At 37.0% G+C, this 22,013-nt stretch overlaps 1 protein-coding gene across 6 annotated transcripts in view; it reads right to left on the reverse strand.

Annotated features, from left to right (window-relative positions):
• Positions 1-451: 451 nt before the first annotated feature.
• The window catches only part of LOC149530254 (extra-large guanine nucleotide-binding protein 3-like), a 65,323-nt gene continuing 43,761 nt past the window's right edge, over positions 452-22,013 (reverse strand). The window contains exons 6-10 of one of the 6 annotated variants that reach the window (XR_016359136.1): positions 17,304-17,548; positions 16,194-16,363; positions 15,462-16,053; positions 4,392-4,436; positions 1,042-1,131 (exon numbers count right to left, since the gene is read on the reverse strand). Coding sequence is in view for 3 of the 6 variants with exons in the window: in XM_089811284.1 (XP_089667410.1) it covers positions 15,474-16,053; positions 16,194-16,363; positions 17,304-17,548 (995 nt within the window). In the remaining 3 variants the exon portion in view is untranslated. Of the gene's footprint in view, positions 1,132-1,374; positions 1,974-4,391; positions 4,437-15,461; positions 16,054-16,193; positions 16,364-17,303; positions 17,549-22,013 lie in introns of those variants that run through there. The other 5 variants (XR_016359134.1, XR_016359135.1, XM_089811284.1 and 2 more) reach the window with 5 other exon arrangements.

The following is a 22,013-nucleotide window of genomic DNA, read 5'->3' on the forward strand; positions in this document are numbered from 1 at the left end:
CCGTTAAACAGAAAACTATTTTTCTTTACACCTCTTTACAAAGCTAGATCTCAAAGGATAAACCACCTGTTTTTTAATCCAATTTTAAGAATACCTCTTTCATAGGAAAAATCAAACCAGTGACTGTCTATAAGCAAGCCATATTAATATTTCCTTCAAACACAATGGAGAACAACTATGATGCAGTGTAAAATACTATTATTGAGATTGCCGAATTTTTATTGGGTTTCGTAAATGTCATCCTGTTAAACTTAAACCTTCTCTTACGGATAAATTTCACAACCAACTAGTTAAGTACAGAATTTGATGAATAGAAACTTTGCTTGTTGCAGGTTGAGGTAGCCACTCTCAATTATTTATTTTAGAAATTGATCTGAATTCAGAGCATTATTAAAATACAAAGCAGCCAGCATTGATATGCAGATTTTTGTCCAAATTTCCCACGAATAAATTCTCTTGAAAGTTGAACTTTAAAATTGCCTTTAAATATAGATTGCATTCAATAATATTAAAGCAACTAATGAGTGTTATTCTCATAGTTTCTAGTTTGATAGAGCATAGCACACCTCATCCAGTCATGTCTGAAATCGTTGTTGGCTGCTCACTAACTACAGTACAGTTCTAGTAGAAGAATTCTTCATATGCTCCTATCTATAGAGATTTTTCCCATTATACTTTCAACACCTTGGTCAAATATTGAAATTATACCTGGTCTGTGTATTTCTCTTGGACAGACGGTATGTGTGTCCTGAACTATATAAAACATGCTTTTCAACTTCAAATTACATATTACACTTTGCTTGAAATGTGATTAACATATAATATTTCTACAGGGCATTTTCAGCCACATCCTTGACCTTGAAAATAAGAACCTAATGAAACATTCATTATATGTTGCATCATTTGGCACTCGTCTCGAATCTATGCAACAAACAGATATGTTTGATGTCACACCATCATTTAACCAGAATACCTTCTACACTTTCAACTATTATTCCTGCCATGTTCACATCTAGCAATCCTTATAATTGCTCTTTATCATTTTCCTAGGCTATGCATGTCAAGGATTTTATTTTCCAAAGGATGTGAAGTTTTCACCACAAAGACAACAATCGAGAGTTCAACAAAGTCCTGCGGAAAACAAAATGATGAAGAAATCAAGAGGTTCCAAAATATCAAAATTTGAAACAATTAATTGAAGACAAGAAGTTATAGAAAGAAGCCTTCCATCTTAGGGAAATGTTGAATCCATCTACAGTTCACAACACCCACACCTAGAGTTGCAGAGGCAGCAAAGCATTTATAAGAATCCATTTCTTAATGTTTTAGCAGTTCGGTAGATACATGATCAATATAATATGGCTCATGCACAAATTGAATAAACATGCCCAATCTATTTTTCTCTTATCAAATTTCACAGTAATATGATGGCACCAAAATCATTGAGGCCTTACTGCTTGAGTTGCTCTATGGTACAACACTATATTTCCAATAACGATATTAAAATGTGGTACATCATAATCCAGCAATGCCAAGTAGATTTGGTCCTCAAAATAAATTGAAATAATGAATAATAGAAGCATTTAATATTGATTATCAAAGTTTTTTAATACTAACAATGCACCAATCAATTTCTTTAAATTGGTTATGCATGCCATGTGACATGCAAATTTCACCTGAACTCCAATTGTCTCATGAATTGTATCTTTGACAAGCTTTTCTTATGTATACGATGGTGCAATTGGATGTCAGCTAACAAACTGGTTTTGAAGAACATCCTTTAAACACAGTTTGACGGAAAATACCAATTGATCAAATGACAGAACAATAAATATGTTATACTGCCGCTTCCCAATCCATCAATAACAGGTACCGTGAACTTAAATGCCTATATATGATACAACTTCTGAATCCTGGGCCACAAGAATAGACAGGACTCAAATATAGATATAATTGTTCATTTGCTTCCCTGCCTGCTCAATATCACAAAATGCACCAACAAAATCTTCAATAAACAACTATATGTGGTATAAACTCTCTCTCTCTCTCTCTCTCTCTCTCTCTCTCTCTCTCTCTCTCTCACAAGTTCCTTGTGAATGAACAAATGTTTAATGGTTGTGTGAAATTATCACATCTATAAAACTCAAGTTCCTAAACAAGGATGCTTATTATGCTGTTCTGAAAAATATTAGACCTTTAAAACTGAAACGACTGAACTACACAAGCTATTCAAAAACAACCTACGAAATTGTATCCAAATCAAATAAAAAGGCACTTCACCGCTGGTTCAAGACCATTTGAAAAGAAAACAATGGAGTCAAAGGCATCAATGATTTCAAAACCAACAGCATTCAGTAGCAAGAAAATATAGCATACAAAACCCATAAGTTAAATTGAAATGCTTTGGGAAGGCAAATGGTATTAAGATGATAAAACCCAATTGGAATGCTAGCCTAGGTAGGGTATTGCAAAAATATGCAATTAAATTGTGTTTCCGGAGCTGAATGGCATGCTACCAATGCTTTTGCATGAGGATGAACTTATTAAGGACAAATTTTGTAATGATCCTATTGGTGTTTTCTTATTATTTTGCACTTTTTTCATTATGCAAGACTATCTCCTCCAAAACCAGATTTTCTTACATGAAATGATGTATTCTTCTTTGATGAGTGAAGTGATCATATACAAAGTGCAATTAATAAAAGATACCGAAGCTTGCTATTGGAGGCCATTTACCAAGAACCATTATTTAGAGTCTTGGATTATCTCCACTGTTTCACATAATTCATTCATGGAACTGCTTACAAATAAAAATTTCAATATGTTTGGATCATTCAACTCCATAAACACTTGTTAAATAGTTTCTCGATATGATTGTGTGAGAATTTTTTATCATCAAACTTCGGCTCACACTCCATGATCCATCATAAGGATGCAAGAGAGTGTAATCCATTGACGATAAAAATTCTCACACAACTGTATCCAGTAACTATCCAACATTCATATTGTTAAGAATGTTAGCATTTAGTGCATTGAAACACCTGCTGCTTAATTATAAGTCTGACAGTATATATATATAATCCAATCTGTCAATACAATTGATAAATGCAGTATAATCAGTTTTATAAATGTCTTTCCTCCTATTATGACAATGATCTTCAGATCAAATGGTGTGCTTCACATTCAATAAACTTCAATTTGCATTATATCTTATCCCGATTGCTATTGGGTGTTATCACTGATCATTATTAGTGTTATACTTCTCACACTGATCAATGAATCGGGAGTATCCTTTGACAAACAGTTTTATTATTAAAAGACTTGTCATCGGATGAAATTACCATCGGTTTAGTTTAGTTATGAACAAGTGCTAGAATTATTATATATATTGAGGCATGACCACGTAGGGTTATGCCCCTACTTTATATACTAGTCTCATTTCTTATCTGCAGATCATATCAATAACATTGGCATATAGATCTCAGACTAAAATCAGAATACTAATTCAGAAATTATATCAGATCAAGAAATCAAGCAATCATATAAGGAACAAACAAGTCTGTCAAAGTAAGCAAATCAGACTGAAACATAGTTGCTTAGTCGCCACCACTCAAGATCTTATAAACTTTACATGGTATCAGAGCCCAATTGGTAGAGAGACTCTCAAACTGAATCTTGAATAAATAAAAGGGACAATATGTCAAATAATGTGAGAGCAGAGGACAGACTCGAGGAGCAGCAAATTTATTTTCTTGAAAAATTCAAATTATTACAATTCTTTAAAAATTAGAACTAGAATCTTTTATTGAAAGAGACATTTCAATACTTGAAGAAATCATTGTGGATTCCGTAAAAGATCATATTCTTCCATCCATATCCAATCAAAAAAAGGCATTCGAAGTATTCAAGACAATTAAGGATACGTTTGATATCAACAACTCAAGTAGATTGATTACACTAAAAAATCAACTAATGAATACTAAAATGAATAAGGGAGAAACAGACTCATCCTACTTTGGAAAGATCTCTGAAATTAAAAATCATCTATGTTATTGGAAGCAAAGTAGAAGACCAAGAACTATCAATAGTACCACTTAGAGGATTGCCCTTATCATGGGAAGCATTCATCTAAGTTACTGGAAAAACCTTCAATACCAACTTTTGATCAACTAAAGAATGATTGCACTTCAGAAGAATCAAGGCTAATCTCTAGAGGGATCATCTCAAATCAAGAGAGAGAAAATCAAGCTCTTTTATTAGTCTCTAAATACAAAAAGAAAAAGAGAAAATTTAAAGGAAAGAAATATGACAAAAGGAAAGAGAATAATAATTACAAAAGAAATGACTTCTCCAAAGTTAAAATGTTATAAGTGTGAGAAACTCGAACATACCTTTAGAAATTGTCCAGAAAGGGAAAACATCTTTAGCTTCTTTAGCTGAAACAAAGAAAGATGAAAATCTATTATTCTACTCCACCTTATCAAGTGAGATGAGTTCAAATGAAAATGTGTGGATAATATAGATAATGGTGCTTCCCGATATATAATAGGATTCAAAGAAAAATTTCAAACTTTCAAAAATTATCTTTCTGAAGGAGTCACCACTGGAGACAACTCCGCCCATCCAATCAGAGGAATTGGGACTCGTTCTATACAACTAAGGACTGGAGTTACACTAAAATTGAAAGATGTTCTTTTTGTACTAGGCATTAAAAGAAATCTAATTTCAATTTATGGACTAGCTGATGAAGGATTTCAAGTTACCTTCAATGAAGACAAAGTTTTGTACTAGCCTAAAAACTGTAATCTAAAAAATGCTATCACCATAAGGACTAGAGATGGGACATTATATAAACTATGCAACATTCAAAAGCAAGCTCTTAATCATGAAGTGACAAATTCTAATAAAGTATGGCATAGAAGCCTTGGACATATTGGATTTAGTTCACTTCCAAATATAGAGAAAATCACCTCTGGAACACCGCGCCTAAATTCAAAGCACATAGGCATCTGTAAAGAATGTGCTTTAGGAAAGAACGTTAAAAAAAAATTCCTCCTAGTGAACACAAGTCTAAATCAATTCTAGAACTAGTTCAGTGTAACTTATGTGGGCTCATGCCAACACTTTCTCTAGGAGGTTACTCTTACTACATAATATTCATTGATGATTATTCTAGGAAAACTTGGATTTACTTTGTAAAAGTCAAAAAATCAAATGAGGTTCTATCAAAATTCAAAGAATTCAAAAAAATTGTGGAAAATCAAATGTCAAAGAAAATTAAAACTCTAAGGTCAGACAATGGGAGAGAATATACTTCTGAAATTTTCAAAACTTTTTGTACCTCTATTGGGATTAAGAGGGAGTATACAGTACTTTATAATCCTCAACAAAATGGGGTAGCAAAAAGAAAAAATAGAACCATTGTTGAAGCAACAAAAGTCATGCTTCATGATCAAAACCTACACTTTTCACTCTAGGTGGAAGCCACCAATTCTGTTGTATACATTCAAAACAAATGCCCCCACTCTATACTAGAAAACGTAACACCTGAAGAAGCCTTCACAGGAAACAAACCTAAGTTAAGTCATCTTAGAATTTTTGGTTGCCCTGTTTATATTCACATACCTAAAGAAAGAAGAACTAAGTTAGAACCATCTGAAAAGAAAGGGATATTTGTTGGGTATAGTGAAAATTCAAAAGAGTAAAGAGTTTATGTTCCTAGACAAAGATCAGTTGAAGTAAGCAGAGATGTCATATTCGAGAAAAACACTGCATTAAAACTATCTACAAATATAGAAGATGAGCCCATTACAAACTTAGATGGAAATCTACAAACTGAAATTCAAAGGGAGAACATATCAAAAGAGAATGAATTATTACTAGATACAGAAGATAGAGACATCTCCAATATCAAGAAAAGGCCTTTATGGGCAAGAAAAATGATCAAAGAAAATAATGTTGAATCAAATAAAGAAATGTCGCCCATCTATGCGGTGTGTTGCCCATTCTCGACTACCTATGGTATGTATTGCTGGATGGATGTGGAACCTTGGGACATGTGTGTTGAACTTATTATTGGGGGATGGGGGGGAGATCCATCAATCTTCAAAGGTGCCATGTTTGAGTGAAAAGAGGAGATAAATGCCATGATAGGTATACATAATCTAGATAGCACTAGTAAACTATAGAAAAGAGAAATGTTGATGAAGTAGGGGATATGTTCGTTGTAGAGAGTATGGGACTATTTGTATTTTTTCCAAGAGTAGAGGGTAGAATGGTGGTATGCATGGTTATGCCCTGTTCCTTAATAGATGACACGCTGTAAGTTGGATGTGGTACTGCAAAGAGAAATGGAACCATGCCCTGAGTAGAAACCATGTGCAATAGGCGGTATGTAGCTCTTTTGCATGCACCGGAATGGATATAAGAACCAAACTCCCAAGATGATAGTGGGTAATGGCTCGGGGCTGTGCCCTTACTATTCTATGGAGTCCAATAGAGGGGTAGTGGTTATATAGCCAGGTAATAGCAAGAGAATGAGAAGAACCATGGTTGTGTTGCACTAAGGGAGCCAGTCATTTATACTCTCTGTACATGATATGTGCTATGAGCTGAAATGGTATGTGGTTGTGGACTATATCTCTCTGAGTAGATGAATGCAGTGGATGTGGCATTGTTGGTGCTACAGAAAGAAGAGTTGGGCTGAGGTTCATATGCCTATAGGCCTGACTGGTAAGAAAAAGAAAAGTGGGATGAGAGACAGAACTGCAACAATGGTAGTGTTCGGATACTGGTGTTTGTGAATCCCAAAAGTTGATACAACAGGATGGTGCATAGTAGAAACTAGTAGAGATGTTGTAGATTCCATTGCTATAGTAGATGAAAGCATTAGGGGAATTAAATTCCCCTTATAAAATAGTAGGGGTCCCTTACCTTAAAACAGTAGGGGTAGGGGTAGGGGGGGCATGAGGTATAGGGAAGGAGATATAGGAAAAGGAGAGCCTGGGTGTGAGGGCCCCTACTATCTAGCCAAGGGGATGTAGGCAAGTTAACTAGAGTAGGAGGATAAGAATGAGCAATGTGGAATAAGGAAGGAGTAAATAGGTGAACTGACATGCTACAAGGTAGAACTAAGAGAGAGGCATTTTTCCAAGATGACCTATTGGGTTGTCACAATACGGGGAAGAGGTATTGCAGCAGAGGTGAGTTCATATGTTTGGTCATCTCTACGAAGCTTATAGGTGTTGCGGTTGGCATCATATAAAGCGCATTATAGTGCTATTGATATGGAATGCCCAAGAGCAAATCAGAGTGGTCAAGGGACGAGACCTCGCAAGTCATTAGTGTCACAAAATGGTCCGCTAAAATTTTATGGGAATCTGTGATAGAACAATGTTTATTAACCAGCAAATGAGGGCAATTCTATTGCACCCAGCCGAGATGATAAGGATATGGGTGGGGCGAGGTGGAAAGTGAAGGTGATTGACAAAGGTCTGGGAGATGAGATTCTTTTGGCTGTCCTTGTCAAGAATTATCATGGCCAGCTGATCTTTACAATGGAACCTAGTAAAAAAGAGTGTGGGAGAGGGGGAAGAAGTCTCCTTAGTCATGAAGAGTAATGAAGGGTCTGCTGCAGTGGGGTTTGCAAGAGGAATGATTTGAGGTTGGGGAGAAGGGTCAAGAGATAGAGGTGGATTAAAGTTATCAAGGGTGCCTTCATCCATGTATAATGTTATAGATGAGGCTTGATGCTTTAAGAATACGCAATCTGCAATAGCGTGGGTGGGAGTCTTATTGTAGTGGCACCAACGTGTGGGAAGAGAGGAGGGGTCAAGATTGTTGGGGTTAGCACGGTGTGTTGTGCCTACTATTCTATGGGGAGGATTTTGATAAGAACTAGGGCCCCTCAAATGTATTATTGCTCGGGTGAGTATTATGAAAGGGAATGAAGCAAGGGTGATTGTCTAATTTGTGTTCCACAGTGAGCGCATGAAGAAAGGCTTGTTCTAAGGAGGTGCTCCCCATAGAATTGTAGGGCAGTGCTACTACCTAAAATTCTACGGGCGAAAAATAGATAACAAACCAAATCATGCCCTAAAATTCTACGGGAAGTAGGGCCATAGAATAGTAGGGGCCACCCTGCTTCCCGAGGGGAATAGGTTAACCGCCAGCCATTATAGTTATTATTCAAACCCACCCTCATCTCATTCTAAACGGAATGTAAATGATGATGTGGGATGTGGATGTGACATTCAGGATGTAGGTAGCTAATAGGCTTCCTACTTAAGGGGTCAAGTGAGATATGGTCCCAGTGGAGTTGACTTGTTCATTGATGTGGCCATCTAGTTTCTTGTCCTACGCCGATCAATAATAAATAGGAGAAGTGAAGCGGCCCCCATAGAATTGGATATGGCACGGAAGCACCGCCTCAATGCACGCATTCCCCTACAACTCCACAGGCCCCTACAATTATAATGTGGCTTTGCAGCCTTCTAAACCGATGCAATATTATGAATCCCCTGCTATCTATAGGGTCCGGCTCAGTATTTTTCAGGCTCAGGCTCAATTGTTCCCGTTTCGCTGGATGGGGGGAACTATAGGATGCACTACTTGCTTGTTGGAAGTGAACCTGTAGGGCCGAAATATGTTCTAAATTGAGAGCTAAACTAAACTAAATAGATGGGGGGCTTGGGGCCCCCCCACCCTAGCCACAACCACTTTATGTTCATTAGCAGTAGCGGCTTGAGTGTTCAATATCCATATGATCTACTCCACTTGATTCCTATTCTATATGGAATCAAATAACGAACTAACTCGAATAGCAGATTCAACTATAATCCCGTGCATGTTCAACTACAGGGTGGGAGGGAACTATAGTTGTAGGGCCCCTACTATTCACACTACCTTATATAATAGTAGGGGCCCACCCTATAGGTGAACATGCATGTTCCCCTACAGGGTGGGGAGGACTCTATTTCAGGGTGGGGGGGGGTTATATTACTGAAGCAAGGTGGGGAGTTAATCCTATATCCTCCAAATTATTGGGAGAGGGGGAATTATAGCTTGCTTGGTGCATTCAAAATGACTCATTTTCCCGGTACAGTGGACTTCACTTCCTCTTCGATATGGCCCTTCGAATCATTTACTACCATAGTTTAGTTCAGGGTGACCCAATGCCAGATAGATTAGAAGTTTCGATCTTGAATCGCCGCGTATAGAGGGATTGTGCTTGACTATCCAATGTGAGGAAGAGCAAACGTACTATTCTGATCAAACCAACCGGGAAGAATGTAGGGTGGGTGGGTGGGTGGATATAGCCCGTTGCCCTACTACTCTAAAGAGTACCGGTGTTCCTTTGACACAACAGGCGTTGAATCGTCACTAATGGTTCCTCGAATCTTTGTTGTTCCAGTCTTCACCTGCATTGAGAACAGTAGATTCAACTGTTGGTGTAAATACGTATTTACTATTTACACTTACTTAAGTTTACTTAGGTTAATGCATTATTTTATTATATTGCATTATTTTATTTAGTGAGACACTTGGGATTGCGCACCTTTTTGAGTTGTCATGTTGACAACACAAAAGTACGCAACTCTATTTCAGCACATGTTGTCTATAACACCGATTTGCGTGTTACACCCTTGTAGGTTTATCCTCTCATCATCGCACTTACTTCCGTGCTTCATGGAGGATAACCCATATCTGGTGGACATGTGCCTGGTTGTATGACTTATCATGTAGCTGATTCTTACGCATTCTAGATGCATCTCAGAGGCCTTTATATATAGGCACTCCTAGTGTACTCTCAATGCATATTGAATTGAATACATTGTTATTCTAATCATACTCTTTCTAGTCTATAGTAGTGCTTGTGTTTGAGTTCTTAGTTCTTGGGTGAATTTTGCCCTAAGGCAAATTCTTACATCGACTATAATCCCCACCCAACTCGTACAGCCCCTACTATTCTAAAGCCCTACAACTATAGAAAGGGGGGGAATTTATCCGGGGGGGGGCAGGGGGGGTAGATTAATTGGGGGTGGGGGGCCCCTACTATTCTAAGGGCAATTAATATACCCTTCCGCAGATAGATAACCCTCTGCCATGTTTCAACCTGCTAATGAAAGCAAATAGAATAGCAGCCCTCCCTAAAATGTCATACCCTCTGCATCGGCAATTGGTAGTACCGATCCAGCATCCCTCCGGTGATAGGCGACGAGCCCCGTGCTTCCATCCATTAACGCGTAACCCTATTCAGAGGGAGATGCTTCATTGTGCTTCCATTCTTCTCCTTCACTGAACTCATCTAGCAGAGAGGGCCCTACTATTCTATGGCCTAAAGGATGTCAAGAAGCGCCCTACTCTTCTAAGGGGCAATACCAAGAAGCGCCCTACAATTCTAAGGGGCCATGTAGGCATAGCATTTCCAAACCTGTTCGATGACATCTATCTATATAGAAATTTTCCTCCGTCCGCCCATGGGTGGGAGGGAAACTATAGTTCCAACCCCACACACAGAGCATTTCCCACAGAGCGGGGCGCGTAGTGATTCATCATACTTGACCATAACAATCTCAATTGATCCCAAGCCATATAAATTATAGGCACATAATCTTCCAACGCAATTTATGAGGGTTGAGTCAAAATTGGTGATTATGCATGTCGATACCAAACCCCCTTCCAAACTATAGGCTCTAGTATCTCCATACATTCATAAGACTGGGTCGTAGCTTACTTAGTTACTTAGTTACAAAAGGGTGGGTTTTGATGCTCATGTTGTAGTGCCCTATAGAATGGTAGGGCCCTTTAGAATAGTAGGGCCCTGGGCGCCCTTGAGATAGTAGGGTCTATGGGCTATTTGATGAAATTGGATACTTCCATAAATTGGCTGCCCCCATTCTCTATAATGGGTCCGGAAGGCCAATTCTCCAATCAAAATGTAGGGATTCGGGTGACATTTGGCAGGACAATTCGACGTTCGTTCAGTTGGTTCTGAGAGAGATGAGATGTCGAACCCGTGCCCTACTAATCTAAGGGACACGCACGATTTTTAATTGTGTGCACTTCCATAATTTCATCGTTCATTCTCATTTCACGTGTTTCATGCTTTCAACTAACTGAATGCCCTAGGGGGAATAAAGGGCCAACCATTCGTTGATCCAGTTGTTGATGTTCTGGTTGCAAGGCCCTTGGGCCAGTTCGAGTACCTGAGCCAGTTTGGTTTTGAGTCTCGGTCTCAAATCCATATCCGATTGTAGAGCCAGAAGCAGTTGCCAAAGTTGATTGGATTAAACCAGCTCGAGTCCATTTCCTACTATTCTATGGAGACCCAATGGCAGCAGAAGCAGAGCAAGCAGCACAACTCCGTGGGGTGGGTGGGGGGTATACTCGTATAGGTAATGGTGAAAGCAACAACACTAGCAGAAGCAGAAGCATAGGTGCTAGTGGCAGAGGCAGTTTGACCACTTATACTAGTAATCCATAGGGTCACTTTAGTCTGGAAGTTGTGCCAATTAATCTACCATAAACTACAACTGCCCTAGCGAATAGGGCGGGGTGGGGGGTCGCCCCCCCTCTATATAATTGAGGCCCCTACAATTTTGTGGCCCTATATTTCCCTATCTCTATATTGGCGGGTTGGGGGCATTTATTTGTTGCTTTTTCTACTGCCCTACTACTATAATTGACCCATCCATACTCACTTGCCCTTCCTTCTTGCCCATAGAATAGTAGGGGACCCTTAGAATTGTAGGGCTTACTCAAGTCATATTACATATATAATGGTGACATCATCATGGCTTTCTGGATGAATTGATGCAAGTAACGACATGGTCAATCACTTGAGCATGCCTAAAGGTAAGGGAGGACTGGGAGGTCCATTGTTGGGGGGTTATATTGGGAGTGAGGTGGGGGAGGTCGAGAGCATAACCTCATGATCAATCATTGGGTTATTCCATTAGTGGTGTCCTACTCTTCTAGAGGGGGATGGAAATGGGAAAACATCTTTAATTACAATGCAAAAGAATGATCCTAGAAGGATGGAAATCCAATTCCGGGTCATTCCCTGGTGAACGTGATCTGCCATAATCTCTTCGATCCCCGCATGATAATGCCAGAATGAATAGATATCCGATAGCGAAGTGAGATAAACTTCGTCTAATAGGATCATCAGAGGAAGTAGGGAAGCGGCAAACAAGAGGCTTCTTTTTCTATCTCAACTAATCTCCATCCCCAAAAAGAGTTCATATCCCAATCCACCCCTGCGTCCCCTCCCTGCCAATAAGCTATCATTTCCCAATCCACCCCTATCTAGAATGCGTCTCTTCGTAGACCTCCCCACCAATCAATAGAGACAAATGGGAATAACTGAACCACGTCTACAGAATGCCAGTACCATGCAGCTGCTTCAAAGCCAACATGGTGCTCCTTGGGCAAATGACCCAGATATTGGCGAATACCACATATGACTGGGAAAAGAGTCACAACGAATGGGATCGGAAAGGCCGTCGTCGATGCGGATGATGCAATAGCTTTGGTTGGAGCAAACCCCGAAATGGCATGACCGAATGATTGTTTAGCCAATGATGGATTCCACGCAACAGGATGAATCGAAGAACTAAAAATGTTTCTAGTACTAGCAACAGCTCCCACTAAAGCAATTGTAGTTGCTCTGGCACCTATTGATTTCACACCCTCCAGCATCTAAGTAGGGGCCCCGCGTGTTAGTAGGGATCCTTTACCTACCTGGTCTCTGAAAGAAAGCGGCCAACAACTTAATAAGTTCTCGATGCCTGATAGTAGTCTGCCTATGCTTAGCTAGAAATCGCAGGATGTCATTTTGCAGAATGGCTATCTCTCTCTCCAACTCACTGATGTCCTTAAAGGGAGAAATGTTGTCAATGTCTAGTTGGAACTATAGTGACCTCTGAATGTCGGCCACTAACATAGGTAGTGGCCAATGGGCAACACACCGCATTGATCTAGGGAAAGCAAGAAAACCAGAAACAAATTTTGTTATACTGCATTAGTAACTGAGCTTACTAAATTTGAACCAACAACTGTTGAAGAAGATCTAACTCGTCAAGCTTGGAAAGATACTATGGTTGAAAAATATCAATCGATACTACAAAATGATGTCTAGGATATTGTACTTAAACCAAAAGACAAATCAGTTGTTTCTTCAAAGTGGCTAAATAAAATCAAATATGCATCAAATGGCAGCATTGAGAAACATAAAGCAAGGTTTGTTGCTCAGGGGTCTTCCCAGAAAGAAGGCATTGATTATGAAGAAACTTTTGCTCTGGTTGCTTGTTACACTTCAGTCAGGACAATTATGGCAATTACAGCAGCTAAAGGATGGAAGGTACATCAAATGAACGTAAAGACTACATTCCAAAATGGGGTCATAAATGAATAAGTATATATTGAACAACCTAAAGGTTTTGTTATAAAAAATAAGAACCTATATGTGTATGAACTCAAGAAAGTCTTGTATGGTCTTAAACAGGCACCTCAAGCTTGGTATGAAAGGATAGACAACTACCTCACCAAATTAGGATACTCTAAGAATGAAGCTGATCCTAACATATATTTCAAAATCTCTAATGACGATATGTTAATACTTGTTTTATATGTTGATGATCTATTGATAATAGGAAACGATCATCTAATTGACAAATGCAAACAGGATCATGTAGCTGAATTCAAAATAGACAATCTAGGTTTACTACATTATTTTTTGGGTCTAGAAGTATTTTTTGGGTCTAGAAGTATGTCAAAAGAAAGATCACATCTTTCTAAATCAAGGAAAATACACCCAAGACATCTTGACTAGATTTGGAATGATGGACAGCAAACCACGTGCAACTCCAATGGAAACTAATCTACACAAGCTAAAAGAGGAAGCAATACATTCAAAATCTATTGTTCCTACTCTCTACAGACAAATCATTGGATCTCTCATGTATTTGGGAAATACTAGGCCCAATATCTACTATGCCACAAATGTATTAAGTCACTTTAGGTGTGAGCCTAAGAAGATACATCTAATGGCTGCAAAAAATAATTTGAGATATCTACGTGGCACTATTGGTCTTCGACTAAAGTACAGAAATGTTGAAATCAAACTTGAAAGTTATACTGATTTTGATTGGGCTGGTTGTTCTATAAACCATAAGAGTACAATTGGATGTTGCTTCAGTCTCGGATCAGCAATGATATCATGGTTCAGTAGGAAACAACCTACAGTTGCCTTGAGCTCCATCGAAGCTGAATACATGGCAGCCTCCATGGGAACACGTGAAGCAGTATGGTTACGGAAGCTATTATTTGAACTATTTGGAAAGAAATTATCATTGTGACAAGCAGAGCTGCATCAAACTTTCCACAAATTCAATGTTCCACAATCGATCAAAGCACATTGAGACTCCATATCACTATATCTGAGACATGGTTGACAAGAATGTGATGAAGCTGATCTATATCAGCAGAAATGATCAAAATGCTGATATTTTCACCAAGCCTCTTCCAAGAATGAAAATAGAGTACTTCAAAGGTAAACTTGGTATGACAATTTTGTGATCATATTTGTAAATTTATATATATTCATGAATATTGAAAAATTAGATTGTTTGCAAACTTGTAAAATGAAAGGTGACGATCTTTCATGTGTTTAAGGTCTCTATTGTAAGGTGATGATCTTATCAATAGATAACCAACCTTCTAACACCGAAAGTGTTGAAGGAAAGTGTTATCATTGTTCTTTGGGCCAGATTTTGCCGTACACCATGAAAATTATTATTATGGCTCTTTGAGCCGTATTTTGCTGACACATTGATAACACTGATCTTATCCCAATTGTTCTTCAGTGATAATGATCATGTTATTGTTCAAAATCTGGCCCAAAGAACAATGATAACACCAATCTTATCCCGATTGCTATCGGGTGTTATCACCAATCATTATTACTGTTATACTTCTCACACCAATTAATGAATCGGGAGTCTCCTTTGACAAACGATTTTATTATTAAAAGATTTGTCATCAGATGAGATTAGCATCAGTTAAGTTTAGTTATGAACAGGTGCTAGTATTATTATATATATTGAGGCATGACCACATAGGGTCATGCCCCTACTTGGTTATGCTTCAATGTATATACAAGTCTGATTTCTTATCTGTAGATCATATCAATAACATTTGCATATAGATCTCAGACTAAAATCAGAATACTAGTTCAGAAATTATATCAGATCAAGAAATCAAGCAATCATTTAAGAACGAACAGGCCTGTCAAAGTAAGGAAATCAGACTGAAACATAGTTGCTTAGTCTCCACCAATCAAGATCTTATAAACCTTACACATATGAATTGTGGAAATCTAATAGTTTTGATCAATAAACACTTACTAAGCTCAATGCATGCAGACACATTCCTGAGAAAGAGATAGGGAGAAAGCGCACCTAATAGTAGAATTAACCCTCTGGCCTCATAAAGGGTGAGGAACTTATGTCAGTGCTGCAAAAAGAATCTTCAATTCCATAGTAGTTTTCTTCCTTTTCCTCATCCCACTTTAAAACCTCTCGAATATATTTGAAGGCTTCGTCCACTGTGCTGCGATCACGAGCCTTTACTTGACATACAAACAACTTGTGGCTGCTAAGGGATGCATATAGTTCCTTGAATTTCATTGCCACATAATAGTAAGCTTGATGGGCTAGTGATGGATTGTTGTGATGTGGTTTCACTGGACTAAAATCCTTAAACCATTCACATGTAGTAAGTGGCACTGTATTGACCTTCTCCTCAAATATATCATATTTGTTTAGTAACAAAACAAATGGTGTATCTCTGAGACAAGAGTGCTTCACAACATTCTCAAACAGGTCTCTGCTCAAGATCATCTTATTGCGGAGAGGGCCATTGCTTTCAGCCCACATTTGGTCATATTCACTTATAGCAACACAGAAGATGACAGCACGAACATCTTCAAACATTTCTAGCCATTTGCAGCCTTCATTTAGTCCTTGGGCATTTACTCGGATAAGCTGGTACCTAAAAAATTCAAATTATGCATTATAAACAAATACTGTAAAAGCGAAATTTAAGTTCTTAAGCCATCCTGTGCATATATGCACTAAATGACAAACTAATTTCCACAATAGGCTTTAAGGAATGTGAATCAAGGCCCTTACTTCGCAGGTGGTGAGGGGCAATCAAAATTCTCATTATAAGGTTCTGACATGGGACTACGATCATCCAGTGAAAATTCTATGAATGTCAAACCATTACTTTGAGTCACTCCTTCGGCATATAAAATGTCTGCCTCTGAAGGCTCATATTCATTACTTGATACCTCAACAGCCTACAAAATAGCATACTCGAGTCAAAATACTGCCAAAATCTTAAATCAAAGATTCAATACAAACAACTAGGCCTTTCTTTTTTGTATTGAGAGTAATGTTATCTTACAAGACCAGTTACTTCTTTAGATTGATCTTGATGTCAATAAACATGTAGAGATGCAGAATTTTTCATCATTCAAAAGATACCAACTAGATTGATAATTTTCAAGGATAAAAGTATCTAAGATTTTTTAAGTCCATTTTTATTTCACCAATTTTGTTTTTAATTATAAAAACAATGATAAAGATGTGGCATCAAATTCGAAATAACTGTTAGTAGCTATATACAAGATCATGTGTAGTTGTACCTTGTTTTTTTATAACAGTACATATTTCAAAAACGTACTAATGCAAGAAAATTTAGTTATCGGGTCATCAAGGCCTATTATATGGTGCAGATATTGCTTATTTAAGTACTTGTATTCTAGGTCATCAGAGTCGCTAGTATGCATATCATTGTTAGTATCATGAACAACATCATCAAGACTATCTTCTTCATCAAGATTAATTGTAATAGAATCCAAGATATGAATGGTACATTCATGTTTACTCTTTTTAACATTATTAAAACAAGCTGTTATACTTTCCTAGTCTCTGTACTGTTGGTTCATGTTTCTATTGTAGCTTATTCACCTGTAACTTATTGAAAAGCATTTTGCTTTTAAACTTCAAAATCGACACTTCGAAAATATCTATTGCAGTGAGAGGATTTTGAATTAGAACTAATAACCTTTGATGGAAAGAAAAAGGAAATGCTTGTCATCACTATGATTTTGATTTTAAAGTTCTTCACAGGCGTATAAGGTAAGAATATACCAGATTTTCCTCTAATATTTTAACTACCCACTCCATGATAAATTTGAAAGAAAAAAAAGAAGGGATAAGAGACTGGTAAAATACTCGCTCTAGGAAGTAACCGGCAGCATCAGGGAGAACATGCAGTTCATTTCTTCTTTCATAAGTAGCCTGAATCGCAGGGTCCCTCCACATTTCGTCAACTAATGGAGCATACTCACGTGTCGCAGCAGGGAAAAAAGCATCTAGATCCCCCATTGCCATAATTTCAAGTAACCAGTCCGAAAAATGCTTTAGTTTTGGATTAACAGAATAAATACATGGAATGGCCTCTTTTTCTTCATTCTCGTCTGCAAAGACAATATATAGATATCACCATATATAAATCAAAATTATGCTCCTCTGTCCGAAGTTGATTATTACAAACTGATCAGAGCACTATCACTATAAAAAATTAAAAATCCAAATTACATGGTATCTTCTAGAGTTAAAATATGTTGGAGACTAGAAAAAGCTAAATGTTAATAGAGATAAAATCCAACCATAGAAAAATAAGTGAAGAAATTATAAAATGAAATAAAATTGTCCAATACAATAGTTAGTACATCAAGAAATGAAATTATCCAACATTTTTAAGACACTACCAATTTAAAATATTAAACTTCTGAATTTCCAAACACAAACTCAGTGCTTTTCCCTCCTGACCAACTTGGTATTTATGGCAGAATCTTATTCAGTGTTCACCATTATTGCCACCTGCACTACCCAGTGCTGCTTGCCTCATCATAACTCAGCACATAAATAGCATTAACTGATCTGTAGCTATCATGAGGACAATGTACAATCAGATCAACAATGTAGGCAAAGATAAAACTGTGCATTAATAGGATTGTACATTTTAATATTTTATATAGTGATTTCAGCCAATTATAACATTAGGAGTTGACCCCAATTAATAAAACTCCTGACTTTCCTATTTGACTGATGTTTGACTGGACTTCCTGCAGCTGAACAGAAAGTCGATGTAGTTGAACATTGACTACTCCATGATAGATGTTGGACTCAACAGGAGGCTCTTAAGCACTTGGCCTCAGTTTGTCTGCTGTACTTGATTGTTACAAGAAACTACATCCTGCACTACAGTAATAAATGGCTTGTAAACAACTGTTAAAAACACTGAATTACACTTTTCATAAAATAGATGCAATTACAACACTAGTGAGTTGACCAGCATTGACCAACTCCTGGCTATTCAGTTCGATTTTTCTTTGACTGGATTTTCCTGCTGTTGTCAAGCAATTACTATGACCACTGCACATAATTTTGACTGGTGCACTTATTTTTTAGTGAAAATTTACACCATCAACATAATTTTAACTGGTGCATTAACAATAATTTGAATTGTGGTGGCGTTGTGTAATGGTAAACTGTGGCACTGTGATTATTTACACCAAGGTTCAAACAACTATTGAGATGTTTTTGTTGTGTGTTCATGTTGGGGATGAGGCTCCCCATTTTCGGCCTCACCAGTTCGCTGCTCTAGTCAAAAGCATTTATCCGAAATAAACAAGGATTTGAATTATAAAGTCAACTGTCAAAATGTTGCGTTGTATTTTCATTAACACAAATGTAATTATCAATGTCCCATGATTCATACCTGAAAATTACTCCACAAAAAAACTTGTATGACTAATTAAACATGTAGATGACTGGACACCTACAAAACGCCATCTTGGCTGATGCTTATAATTCATCACATAAAACTGTCCCAAGGACAACACCCAGAAATCAGCATAAATAGATAAAATTGAAAGGGAATGACCAATGTTATGGCCGCTGTTACCACAACAAACCTAACTACAGTTAAACCCTGGATGACATGGGATTTATTAACTCACCTTCATTTATCCTCATTCTTTTTGTTTTCCCAAGAAAGATATTTCATAACCTGGTTTGCCTTCACTCTGATTTTGTTTGAAATGTCCCAATTTATATTTTTTATGTAAACATATAATAGAAATGATATATTTAATAGTCAGATGTTCAAATGTTAAAATATTTACCAGGATAATCATCTATTGATTCAGAATATTTTTACATGCATTTCAAAAAGCAATATGTTTATATGGTGATATTATGTCATCTCACTCTTCAAATGTATGAATTAAATGATTAATAATCGGATATGAAATGTAATCGGGCGATAAGTATTGAATTTGGATTTAAGAAAATTGTCAAACTAAATTTCTTGAATTTTGTTTGTTTGTGTGAAGATTAGATTAATAACTTTTTTTTTGCTTCTACTTTTAAATTGTTTGCATCTTTTTGGGCCAATGTTTTTGGTCACACTCTGTGAACCATCATCAGGGAAACAAAGCAGCAAGGAGATGAATAATATACAGGATTTCAATTATATTAATGTTAATGCTTTTACATTACAGACTTGACATGTAGAAGAGACCTAAATAAAATGTTTGAAATTGGATTTCAATATGATGTAGAAAGTAGTGTTACACAGGGATAGGTCCCCCTCCAAAACCCTCATCCTGTGCCCATTGCCAATCCTGACCTGGTAAGACATCAAGGGGCATATTTAATCTCCATGCATTCCTGAGGACATCATCGAGATGGCCAGGGATATCTGAGGCATCCCTCAAGCATTGAAAAAGCATCCAAGCAACACCCCCACCCCCTTTCCGTCATTTTTTTCCAAAAGCAGTCAAAATTAGGAGTTGGAGAAGGGCCTGCCATGGACAGATTTCCCCTCTAAAACCTTCTGTCCCAGGGGTCATTCCTACAACATTGAGACGCCAGGGGACATCCTGAAAATCTCTACTATCTACAGAGATTCGTAACGATGTCATCAACATGGCAAAGGGACATCTAAGATGTCACTCACCCATCTTAGGGATCTCTAAGCATTCCCTAACATCAATAATTTTTAGAAGGGAAAAATTAAAATGCATGCGGGGAAGAACACAAACCTCACTCAGCTATCTTAGGGATCTCTAAGCATTCCCTAACATCAATAATTTTTAGAAGGAAAAAATTAAAATGCATGTGGGGAGGACCACAAGCCTCCCATGCTCCTCATGCAACCCTAAACACATTAGAACATAAACTCATTCCCTGAAATTTTCTTTGCCATTTTCATTTGAGTATTTTTTGCAACTCGAAAAAAAGGAAGGAAAAAATAGCAAGCAAGAAGATTTACAGCCACACTGTCCATTGGAGATCATTTTTATTCACCACAGCTGTTTTCTCCCAACTTTATATCCATTTTGCTCTCTGTCCAAAAACTTACGTAGAGCTTTCACATTTTTTTGTTTTCAATTTGTTGTTTTTCTGCCACACATTTCTTTGCAAGTAAATATAAGCAGCACTGATGTGTATAAGACAAGCAGTGAAGGGAATGTTAACATAAATAAAAATGAAGATGAAGGGAGTGATGATGTTCCCATTCTTTTGACAATACAAGCGATTTTGCACCAAACTGTTTTGCATGTCCTTCCCAATACAGTTAGAAGTCTTTCATCCAATACCTCACCATTTTGTAATAATCGGTACAAAACTGCAGTGGGCGGCAAGCATTAGTTGTTTCATGTTTGCACTACTGATTTGCATGCAAATTATAGTAGAGTTGGACACCATTTGTTAGGTGACACTTGAGAGTGACTGTCATGTCCCGTTGAAAACCCTAACAAAATATCTCCTTTTAGAAATAGAATTATTTAAAGAACAAAAATTAAATTAAAAAGAACAAATAAATAATATTTAAATATGTAAATTCTAATACTGTAATCAATTTTTAATATTAATAATATAAAATTATAATGATTAATAATAATATCATTTTATTATTATTATATCAATTCGTAATATTATAAGGCAGCAAGAAACAATACAATCATATTACCTACGGTTGAAGTCAAAGTAATATTTAAACACTCCTAAATTAATCACCAAAAAGAAAGATTATCAGTGGCAAGCAGATTGATGCAGACAAAGCATCTAAGACGTTAAAGCCAGCGATGGATATAATATCATTTTGAAGGAATTAGATAATGACTAAATCAATATAGTAACAACCCTTAATTATTGATGATTATAGAAGAGTGGTAACAGGGATACCAATTATATAATTATCGTGAGACAGTGATCGGACAAAGTAATTAAGAAATAGCAATCAACAGATATCAGTATCAGGCTAATGAATGTGTTTCAAGAAAGGACTTAACAAAAGATGTGGTACATATATGGAAGGCTTTGGCTTACAATTGTAGGAGTGATTAACATTAGTTATTAGTGGTTAAAAAGGATTAATCATTGACTAGAGGGGTGCAATTTATGTAGCATTGAAGAGTTGCCACCCCACAGCACCAATCTCAGAGATTATTGAAGGAAGGACAAACCTCACTCAAGGGGGACATAGAGCACTAAATAAATATATATTGATCACCCATTGAATGGAAGATAGGAAATTATAAATACATTTAAAATGCTGGCAAGCTTTGTGCTCAGCAAATGATGTTGTCACGTATTTGAGCTTAAAAGTGATTCACAAAATATTATATCAATTTGTTATTAGGAATAAATGGCCAATATATGGACTGGTATATATATAGCATTCAAATCTGAAAATAATAACAACAAAGTATATTGGCAATAATAGAAGTGTTAATAATGATAGCTTCAGTCAGATAAACATGAATGATAATTATCAATAGAATGATCTATGATTCTATTATATGCATGTGTGTACCAATATAGATTGAGTATATTAATATACATACATACATAATTAAATAGTAAATC

Source organism: Cupressus sempervirens, chromosome 11, assembly GCF_028749045.1.
Source record: "Cupressus sempervirens isolate cs-2001-9-10 chromosome 11, ASM2874904v1, whole genome shotgun sequence".
NCBI classification, from domain to species: Eukaryota; Viridiplantae; Streptophyta; class Pinopsida; order Cupressales; family Cupressaceae; genus Cupressus; species Cupressus sempervirens.